The 11746-nt window shown below is 45.8% G+C and overlaps 1 protein-coding gene across 2 annotated transcripts in view; it reads right to left on the bottom strand.

The window, feature by feature from the left end:
• Window positions 1–336: 336 nt before the first annotated feature.
• LOC143275953 (putative glycerophosphocholine phosphodiesterase GPCPD1 homolog 2) overlaps window positions 337–11746 on the bottom strand; it is an 80149-nt gene continuing 68739 nt past the window's right edge. For both annotated transcript variants that reach the window (XM_076580299.1, XM_076580300.1), the window contains 5 exons: window positions 11509–11636; window positions 9268–9398; window positions 6684–6819; window positions 5191–5351; window positions 337–2234 (listed from right to left, as the gene is read on the bottom strand). In XM_076580299.1, coding sequence (XP_076436414.1) covers window positions 2057–2234; window positions 5191–5351; window positions 6684–6819; window positions 9268–9398; window positions 11509–11636 — 734 coding nt within the window. In that variant the 3' untranslated portion in view covers window positions 337–2056. The remainder of the gene's footprint in view (window positions 2235–5190; window positions 5352–6683; window positions 6820–9267; window positions 9399–11508; window positions 11637–11746) is intronic.

Below are 11746 nucleotides of genomic sequence, written 5' to 3'. Positions count from 1 at the left end.
TTTCTTGACAGTGGAGTTAATGTGAAATGAATGATTCTATCTCCTTTGTTCACTGTGACCACTGAAACGTTGCTGAAGTTTTGGGAACTACACAGAGACCATCTCTACATGACAAACTTTGTTTCAAACCAGACCAAACCGGAGACAGTCTCTTAGCGTATAAGCGAAACCCCCCCCCCCCCCCACCCCCCAAAAAAAACAAACAAACAAACAAAAAAACACCATGTTAATCATGACCTGAGTGACCCTACTTTTCCACTAATATTTTTTAAATGCTGGATTAACAAAAAAAAACACCCACCCACAAAAAACCCCAATCACAACAATCACCTCACCCCTACCTTAAAGAAAACAAACAACGAACAACCAGGCTCAACAGAGGGAATGAATTTTCTTCTGCTGCGTGCCACTTTAAGTAAGCTTTGCTTTGTCACACAATAGCATCGGGTTTGCCTGCATGCTTTATCATCAGCTTCACAGAAATCTACGATAACTGTCGAGACAGAGCAGAGGAGAAAGGGCAGCCCGAATTTCACACAGAGAAATCTGTTGTGATAAAAAGAAATACAAATACAAATATATTCTTCTTCTTTTTAGTTTGTGGGCTGCAACTCCCACGTTCACTCATATGTACACGAGTGGGCTTTTTCGTGTATGACCGTTTTTACCCCACCATGTAGGCAGCCATACTCTGTTTTCGGGGGTGTGCATGCTGGGTATGTTCTTGTTTCCATAACCCACCGAATGCTGACATGGTTTACAGGATCTTTAACGTGCATATATGATCTCCTGCTTGCGTATACACACGAAGGGGGTTCAGGCACTGGCAGGTCTGCACTTATGTTGACTTGGGAGATCGGAAAAATCTCCACCCATTACCCACAAGGTGCCGTCACCGAGATTCGAGCCCGGGACCCTCAGATTGACAGTCCAACACTTTAACCACTTGGCTATTGCACCCATCAACTGCATGTATGATACCTGTATACAGAAGGAAGTTTGTTTGATTGAGATTTGGAAAGATGTCTCGGAATTCTGCAAAATTTAAAAAGAAAAAAAAAAAGCGAATATTTTCCACAACAAACAGCTTATTTACAGACACTATTCCATTCTGTACCCATTCTTTCATGTGCATTCTTGGTATGTTCATGCTTCCATAGCCCACCAAACAATGATTTCATGACAGGATCTTCAATGTGCATGTTGGATCTTCTGCATGTTTACACTTAAACGGGAATCAGGCACCAGCAAGTCTGCACACATGTGGATCTGGCAAGTCAGAAAAAAACCATCAACCCTTAACCCACCACACACGGCTGGAATCTGAACCCTGGACCCTCGGATCACAAGCCCACTGCTGTGACCACTCGGCTACCACCACCACCACTGAAACCTGCACATTTTTCCAGGCCATGTTTTGCATAACTCAGGACCATTTTCAAGGCGTATGATAAAAAACAACAACACACACACACAAACAACAAAAACAAAACAGAACCGATCACATTGTGAATAATGACAATCACAGCACAAGTCCAGTGATTCGTCAACACAACTGAAGGCAAACTCCAACATAGTGTCATACATTCAATCCAGATTTTTACTACACGCAAACATTTCATGCCACACTTATACACACACTTATATGCTAAGACACTGAGCACAAAAAGATCAATTTTCATGTTAAAAAAAAACAACAAAAAAACAGTGAGGTTCAGGGGGTTAGGGGTGAAATCCGACCTCGTGGATAACCCATGTAGTTCAAACAATTATTCTGTAACCCCTAATCCTGCATTGATCAATTCCCCTTGTTTCAAAATCACTTTTTTTTCCTTCTCCTTCTTCTTCTTCTTCTCAAATCTGCACAATGAAAAGAGACTTGCATGTACTAGTAACACAGAAAAACCGCAAAACAGTCCAACGTCTCATGCTGTCCACTGAACAATCCAAACACCAGGGTGGAAAGTGGAGACGTGCGGCCACTGTCACCCACCACAGTCGCTGCTGCTCTAAGTCAGACTGATGGTGAATAACACAACCATCCCTATCAGATTGTCTACACAGAAGTTGAGGATCCTTCGGGGCCAGTTCTTTTGGAAGTAGATCCGTTTGAACCGGATTCGCTGGCAGTATCTCCGTTGGGACTGGGCACTTCAGAAGCTCTTCTGATCACCAATTCCATGCTGGAAGAAGCCATGTTCAGAAGAAACTGGTCTGGATGGTTCTGGCCTATCCTGCAAGCATTCAGAAATTTCACAGGTTTAGGATCAAGTCTTGAAAATTAGGGAGGGAAAATTGCAATCGCATAACCCAGTCAAAGACACACACACACACACAAAGTCACTATTTCCCATTTTCCCTCATCCTGCAGCCTTTCCGGAAAGTGAACTAATGCTGAACAGAAGAATTAACAAGGAACAACCTTGAGGCGTGCCAGCACCTAGGGGGATTGTTTTTGTTTGTTTGTTTGCTTTTTGTTTGTTTTTATTGTTTCTGCATCTTCAGTGGCATTACTCCCACACTGCTCATTCAGAGTCACTCCCACACTGCTCATTCAGAGTCACTCCCACACTGCTCATTCAGAGTCATCCCCACACTGCTCATTCAGAGTCACTCCCACACTGCTCATTCAGTCACTCCCACACTGCTCATTCAGAGTCACTCCCACACTGCTCATTCAGAGTCACTCCCACACTGCTCATTCAGTCACCCCCACACTGCTCATTCAGAGTCACTCCCACACTGCTCATTCAGTCACTCCCACACTGCTCATTCAGTCACCCCCACACTGCTCATTCAGAGTCACTCCCACACTGCTCATTCAGAGTCATTCCCACACTGCTCATTCAGAGTCACTCCCACACTGCTCATTCAGAGTCCCACACTGCTCATTCAGAGTCATTCCCACACTGCTCATTCAGAGTCCCACACTGCTCATTCAGAGTCATTCCCACACTGCTCAGAGTCATTCCCACACTACTCATTCAGAGTCACTCCCACACTGCTCATTCAGAGTCACTCCCACACTGCTCATTCAGTCACTCCCACACTGCTCATTCAGAGTCTCTCCCAGTACACTGCTCATTCAGTCACTCCCACACTGTTCATTCAGAGTCACTCCCACACTGCTCATTCAGAGTCTCTCCCAGTACACTGCTCATTCAGTCACCCCCACACTGCTCATTCAGAGTCACTCCCACACTGCTCATTCAGTCACCCCCACACTGCTCATTCAGAGTCACTCCCACACTGCTCATTCAGTCACTCCCACACTGCTCATTCAGTCACTCCCACACTGCTCATTCAGAGTCACTCCCACACTGCTCATTCAGTCACCCCCACACTGCTCATTCAGTCATTCCCACACTGCTCATTCAGAGTCACTCCCACACTGCTCATTCAGAGTCACTCCCACACTGCTCATAGAGTCACTCCCACACTGCTCATTCAGAGTCCCACACTGCTCATTCAGAGTCACTCCCACACTGCTCATTCAGAGTCACTCCCACACTACTCATTCAGAGTCCCACACTGCTCATTCAGAGTCATTCCCACACTGCTCATTCAGAGTCACTCCCACACTGCTCATTCAGAGTCATACCCACACTGCTCATTCAGAGTCACTCCCAGTACACAGCTACATCCTAGCTGATCTGCCACAATCTCAACACCAACAGTCCACAAGAAACTATCAATTTTAGGCCATCAGACAGCCACACACCAGAGGAGACCCTGCACTGTTGTGCGGTGTTCAGTAGCAGCTATCATGATTCAACGTACTTAGGTCACCGAATACTAAATACCCATCTGACAAGTAGATCACCATATATGAGACTGGGTCATGAAAGGCCACAGAAATCTGAAGTCAAATTCTCATCTGCAATGATGATAAATGACAATGCTATGACTAACGATGCTGCTTATGGAGGTTTAATTTAGGTTTGGCACTATGCGACAAGGCTGCACTGTATGCTTCCTTTCAGGTTATATCCAGGTGTCAACCAGGACCGAGAGATACAGACACATGCAGTGTCGCACAGCGCTCCTGAAGACACGCTGTGTTGTGGTACTCTTTAATAATAATAATAATAATAATAATAATGGATACTTATATAGCACACTATCCAGAAATCTGCTCTAGGTGCTTTACAAAAACGCTTTTGTTAACATAAAACATTATATCTATGTTACATACACACACCAAAATGTGACCAACCACACACACACACACACACACACACACACGGCATACATACATTTTAACATACATGTGTATCTAACAGCTACCCTAACACATACGCACACATAGGCAGGCACAAACTTAACATAAACACACGCACACACAATACACATTCATATACATGCATGTAGTTATGTACACATACATATGTATACACACATAGTCAAGCACACCTAACGAAAAGGAAGTGGACCTGCCACAATTGAACTTTGTCACAACAGATTTCTCCATGTGATATTCGGGCTGCTCTCCATGAAGAAAGCGTGTCACTACAGCACAGCACCACCAGCAGTGTATCTGCTTAGCGGCGAAAGTGGATTTCTCTTCAGCATTTTGCCAGGGATAACCCTCTTGCTGCCATGGATTTCTTTTACAGGCGCAAAGTGCGCACGCTACACGCGGGACCTCATTTTATCATCTTCTTTGAATGACAACCGATGGGCACAATTGCTGAGTGGCTTCCAGGTTCAAATCTCGGTAACAGCGCCTGGTGGGTAAAGGGTGGTGATTTTTCTGATCTCCCAGGCCAACACATGTGCAGACCTGCTTGTGCTTGAACCCCCTTCGTGTGTATACGGCAAGCAGAAGATCAAATAAGGCACGTTAAAGATCCTGTAATCCATGTCAGTCTTTGGTGGGTTACGGAAACAAGAACATACCCAGCATGCACACCCCTGAAAATGGAGATGGCTGCCTACATGGTGGGGTAAATACGGTGAAACTTATAAAAGTCTACATGTGTACATATGAGTGAACGTGGGAGTTGCAGCCCACGAACGAAGAAGAAGAAGGAGAAGAAGAAGAAGAAGAAGAAGTAGAAGAAGAAGAAGAAGAAAAAGTCAAAGAAGAAGAGGAAAAAGTCAAAGAAGAAGAAGCAGAAGGACCACCATGAAGGGGATGAGACGACAACTCGACTGCCGTCACCCAGAGAAGAGAAAGGTGGGTGGTACCTGTCGAAGATGATGGCGTCCACCTGGTGCTTGCGCAGGGTGCGCTTGACGTGCTCCTCGTTGAGGTCCTCCCCCCACACGAACAGCACCAGGCCCAGGGACTTGATGTAGGGGATCAGCGTCAGGTCCTGCAGCAGGCCCTCCGCCTGGAAGTTCACTCCCTGCAACACCAGTCCCGGAGTTTTCCATCACTTTCATTCCGTAAATAAACGATAGTAAGTCGTGTCCCAACTACACCCCATCAGAACAGCAGAGGAGGCAACTGCTGTCCTGACTATCTGGACAAGAATTTGATTATGGTGGAGAGTGTCTTGCCCAAGTTACATCACCCACTCTCTCTCGGCGAAGAGGGTTTTAGGATGATTCCCAAAGGCCAGCTAGCCCCAAAACTGCAGCACTAAGAGCCAGCGTAATCCTGCTTCCTAGTTTGAGAGTCACAGTCCTTCACAAATAGACAAAGCTGTAAATAACTTCCCGCTGCAATGGAGAAACCACTGACCATACAGCTCTCACTTTGCTGTTGGCCCCACTGTGGGCTTATGTCAATCTGTGATACAGTGAGCATTTGGCCGTATTTGTGATGTAAATAATAAAAGTTCAAAACCCCTTGACTGCCTTTGAACGTAGCTCTACTGACTTCCATAGAGACGTTACTGCTGACATCATCAAAAGGTCAGTATCTTTGGAAGGCTGCAAAATTCACATATTTGATCTACAGTGGTATATCTCCAGATAACTTTCTCAGTTTTTTGGATGATTGTTCTGGATGTTGATTATGACCTGAAACATCTCTTTGTACTGTATTTTCCCCCCAGCAGTCAAGGGGTTAAGGGTCAAGGTCCCACAGTCTTTTGCAGCCATGGGGGCAGTGAGTTCATGTCCACCATGTCTGGGGCTGGGCACGGGAAGGCGGGGCCCAGTTTTCTCCACTTCAGCATTACAATCCACCCACAAACAGGTCCTTGGCTTCGGCCAAGTTGATCCCATGCTGGAAGTAATGAGTAAAGAAATAAAACAAGAGACAAAGACACAAAGAGAGCGTGAGACAGAGCCTTCAAAATGAACACAAAAACCACCCCCAATGATCCAAATGATGGGCGCAATAGCTGAGTGGTTAAAGCGTTGGACTGTCAATCTGAGGGTCCCGGGTTCCAATCACGGTGACGGCGCCTGGTGGGTAAAGGGTGGAGATTTTTACGATCTCCCAGGTCAACATATGTGCAGACCGGCTAGTGCCTGAACCCCACTCGTGTGTATATGCAAGCAGAAGATCAAATACGCATGTTAAAGATCCTGTAATCCATGTCAGCGTTCGGTGGGTTATGGAAACAAGAACATACTCAGCATGCACACCCCTGAAAACGGAGTATGGCTGCCTACATGGCGGGGTAAAAACGGTCATACACGTAAAAGCCCACTCGTGTGCATACGAGTGAACGCAGAAGAAGAGGAGAAGAAGACCCAAAACAACAACAGCATCACACTCCACCCACCAGCAGCCCCTCAGCTTTGGCAAAGTTGATCCCATGCTGAAAGTTGCTGCAGCGCCAGTCTTTGTACGGGGTGTAGCGCTGGGTGGGGCCGTTGCTCAGGAACAGCACCGGGTACTTGTTCTGCTTCAGACTCACCCTGAAATGCCAGGCAAGAAACCCATCATCCACTGGCATCATCGATATGCCCTGTCTTCCTCATCCGACAAAAGAAATCACTGGATGAAATGTTGTTGATTTGCACTACATTTAAACCATTTATTTTTTTAAAGTTAAGGATCAAACACGATGTCAAAATTCCTTTTGCTGAATGTGTTTCACCTTGTGCACTTGTTTATGTGTCTGATAATTCTTTTATATTTTTCATTACTATTATCTTTATTAATTTTTTATTTTTTATTTCATTATCTATTTAAAATAATTTTTTTTATTGCTGCCCCATCATCTGCTCTGTTTCAGCGGCATTACTCCAACGTAGCTCATCTTGACTCCCCAAAGCACAGCCACACCCGGATTCATCTGTTTCAGTCCCAGCCTTGGCAGTCCAGAGGGAGCCATCAAGGTTTGGTTGCCAGGAGGCCACATACCAGACGAGACCCTGCACTGCTGCCGAGTCACTTCAGTGGTGTTCAGTAGTGCCTGCTCTGATTTATCGTAATCAGGGTACCACCAACTAAGCGCCCTACTGACAACAGTAACTGCTCAGTCGCAGAGACCGGCAGACTGAGTGAGCATCTCACCTAGAGTGAGTGTTTAATTAATAATGCTTTACACTGCACCCCTTGACGAGAGAGCAATGGTCTGTACTAATCAGTCATCCGTAAGAACTATTCAGATTACAAATACTATTCTGGCATTTTTCCAATTTTTGCTGCTGTATTACTTATATGGGAGATGACTTTATTTTCCTTGAATGTAAATGTGCACGCCAGCTTAGTATTTATCTGTTTGTTCTCGCTGTACATTAAAATATATTTTGCTGCAAGTTCCAGCCTGATGAGTGAAGTGAATGCCCCCACCCTCCCATGTACTCTGTGAAAGAACAGTCAAAGAATAGATACAGGTGGCGCAGGTCTGAAGCTACATACACTCCCCAGGGGAGAGCAGCCTGAATTTCACAGAGAGAAATCTGTTGTGACAAAAGAGTAATACAACACAATGCAAGCTTCCATTCATGTCTTTTCTTTTCTTTTTGCCGTCCTTGTTATACATTTATGTGTGAAACTATGTAAATGTGTATGAGTGAATGATTTTTTTGTTTTTTTTTGTTTGAAAAATCCATTCTAAAATCTGTTATTAACATCTTTTGATATCAAAAAAGAAAAAAAAAGAGCATCAGAATCTGAACCTCACACGAAGGAGGGAGGTGGCAGAAGAGTTAAGACGCTCATCTGCCAACACAGCGTCCATGCGGGTCTGGGTTCAAATCCTGTCTTGCCCTTTCTCTCAAGTTTGACTGGAAAATCAAACAGAGCGTCTAGTCATTTGAATGAGATGATAAGCCTAGCTCCCGCATGTAACAAACACTTAGCGCACTGAAAAAGAACCCATGGCAACAGTAAAGTTGTCCTCTGGCAGACGGGCGCAAAAGCCGAGTGGTTAAAGCGTTGGACTTTCAGTCTGAGGGTCCCGGGTTCGAATCACGGTGACGGCGCCTGGTGGGTAAAGGGTGGAGATTTTTACGATCTCCCAGGTCAACATATGTGCAGACCTGCTTAGTGCCTGAACCCCCTTCGTGTGTAAACGCATGCAGGAAAAAGGAAAGTGAAGCTCACATGATGCAGGAAAAAGAAAAAGGAAAGTGAAGCTCACATGATGCAGGAAAAAGAAAAGTGAAGCTCACATGATGCAGGAGAAAGAAAAGTGAAGCTCACATGATGCAGGAAAAAGAAAAGGAAAGTGAAGCTCACATGATGCAGGAAAAAGAAAAGTGAAGCTCACATGATGCAGGAAAAAGAAAAGGAAAGTGAAGCTCACATGATGCAGGAAAAAGAAAAGGAAAGTGAAGCTCACATGATGCAGGAAAAAGAAAAGGAAAGTGAAGCTCACATGATGCAGGAAAAGAAAAGTGAAGCTCACATGATGCAGGAAAAAGAAAAGTGAAGCTCACATGATGCAGGAAAAAGGAAAGTGAAACTCACATGATGCAGGAAAAAGGAAAGTGAAGCTCACATGATGCAGGAAAAAGAAAAGTGAAGCTCACATGATACAGGAAAAAGAAAAGTGAAGCTCACATGATGCAGGAAAAAGAAAAGTGAAGCTCACATGATGCAGGAAAAAGAAAAGGAAAGTGAAGCTCACATGATGCAGGAAAAAGAAAAGTGAAGCTCACATGATGCAGGAAAAAGGAAAGTGAAGCTCACATGATGCAGGAAAAAGAAAAGTGAAGCTCACAGTTTCAGTTTCAGTTTCAGTAGCTCAAGGAGGCATCACTGCGTTCGGACAAATCCATATACGCTACACCACATCTGCCAAGCAGATGCCTGACCAGCAGCATAACCCAACGCGCTTTGTCAGTCCTTGAGAAAAAAAAAAAAAAAATCACATGATGCAGGAAAAAGAAAAGAAAAGGAAAAGTGACGCTCACATGATGCAGGTGTCGGCGTGGAAGGTGGAGAAGATGACCTTGCGGTTGCCGGCGTGTTTCATCACCACCTCCAGGATGCGGTCCACAAAGTGGTTGATGTCAAAGAAGTTGTCCTGCTCGTTCTCGCCAGTCTGCCGTACGAACACACACACGCACACACGCACGCACGCATACACACACACGCACACACACACGCACAAGCACACGCAAACACACACACGCACACACACACACGCACACACACACGCACACACACATACATACACATGCACACACACGCACACACACACACGCGCGTATGCATGCACATACACATACACACACACACACACTGACACTTGTGTATGGATGCACAACAGCTGGGTGCGTATGAACACACACACACACACTCATACTGACACTGACACATGTATGAATGCACAACAGCTAGGTATGTATGTATACACACACACACACGCACACACACACACACACACAAGTCCTTCCAGAACTAGGGGGCTTGGTTTTCTTCTTCCTATTATTCTAAAAATCAGGAATGGCAAAACATTCAAAGCATTAAGAAATCATCACACACATGCACGCACACGCACATCCAAACACACACACACACACACTCAGGATATTCACTCAGACCACATTTCCCTTACCAAGTTAATTATACCCCACCTTCCTTTTAGACCCCTCACACACATTTTTTTCCCTTCTAATATCACTCTTCAGGAAAACAGACGTAAAATCGATGAACAACCACAACAACAACACACACACACACATACTCTTGACAGATGTGTATGAATGCACAACAGCTATGTACATACGAACATATACACCAACATATGTTTATAAATGCAGAAGAACATGTTCATTGTGTTTTTGCATGACCTGCCACACCCACACACACCCACACACGCAAGTGGAAGGACACCTGCACATACACAGAAGAGGGTACAGGCCTCAAAATGTTGGGGGTACTGACCTCAAAATGCTGGGGGTACTGACCTCACAATGCTGGGGGTACTGACCTAAAAATGCTGGTGATATCATCTCAAAATGCTGGGGGTACTGACCTCACAATGTTGGGGGTACTGACCTCAAAATGCTGGGGGTACTGACCTCACAATGCTGGTGGTACTGACCTAAAAATTCTAGGGGTACTGACCTCACAATGCTGGCGGTACTGACCTAAAAATTCTAGGGGTACTACTGACCTCACAATGCTGAGGAAACTGACCTAAAAATTCTAGGGGTACTACTAACCTCAAAATGCTGGGGGTACTGACCTCAGAATGCTGGGGGGAGGGGGGGGGGGTTACTGACCTCAAAATGCTGGAGGGGTACTGAGCTCAAAATGCTGGGGGTACTGACCTCAGAATGCTGGGGGGGGGTGGGTGTGTTTACTGACCTCAAAATGCTGGAGGGGTACTGAGCTCAAAATGCTGGGGGTACTGACCTCAAAATGCTGGATGGGTACTGACCTCAGAATGCTGGGGGGGGAGGATGTGTTTACTCAAAATGCTGGAGGGGTACGGATATCAAAATGCTGGGGGTTACTGACCTCAAAATGCTGGAGGGGTACTGACCTCAAAATGCTGGGGGTTACTGACCTCAAAATGCTGGTGGGTACTGACCTCAAAATGCTGGGGGTACTGACCTCAAAATGCTGGTGGGTACTGACCTCAAAATGCTGGGGGTACTGACCTCAAAATGCTGGGGGTTACTGACCTCAAAATGCTGAAGGGGTACTGACCTCAAAATGCTGAAGGGGTACTGACCTCAAAATGCTGAAGGGGTACTGACTTCAAAATGCTGGATGTACTGACCTAAAAATGCTGGGGGTACTGACCTAAAAATGCTGAAGGGGTACTGACCTAAAAATGCTGGATGTACTGACCTAAAAATGCTGGAGGGGTACTGACCTAAACATGCTGGATGTATTAACCTAAAAATACTGGGGGGGGGGGGGGGGGGTATTGACCTCAAAATGCTGGGGGGTACTGACCTCTAAATGCTGGGGATGCTGACCTCAAAATGCTATGTGGAGGGTACTGACCTCAAAATGCTATGTGGAGGGTACTGACCTCAAAAGGCTGGGGGGTACTGACCTCAAAAGGCTGGAGGTACTGACCTCACAACGCTGGGGGTACTGACCTCACAATGCTGGGGGTACTGACCTCAAAAGGCTGGGGGGTATTGACCTCACAATACTGGGGGTACTGACCTCACAATGCTGGGGGTACTGACCTCAAAGTGCTGGGGGTACTTGATCTCGATGTTGAAGCCCACTTGGGGGTCCACCTGCTCCAGGCAGCACCGCAGCGTGGGGAAGGGCTGGTCGTGGTCGTCGCTGCCCGACGCGTCCTCCGTGATCTCTGTCACACACACACACACACAGCAGGGCAGAGTGGTCAGTGATCAGTCAGTCGGTGATTCATCTGTCCATCTCCTTCCTTCTTTTCTTCATCAGCAGGCCACATGGTTT

The sequence above is a fragment of the Babylonia areolata genome, chromosome 31, assembly GCF_041734735.1.
Source record: "Babylonia areolata isolate BAREFJ2019XMU chromosome 31, ASM4173473v1, whole genome shotgun sequence".
In the NCBI taxonomy this organism is placed as follows: Eukaryota; Metazoa; Mollusca; class Gastropoda; order Neogastropoda; family Buccinidae; genus Babylonia; species Babylonia areolata.
The sequence above is the reverse complement of the archived record's forward strand: the minus strand, read 5'-3'. Positions and strand labels throughout refer to the sequence as shown.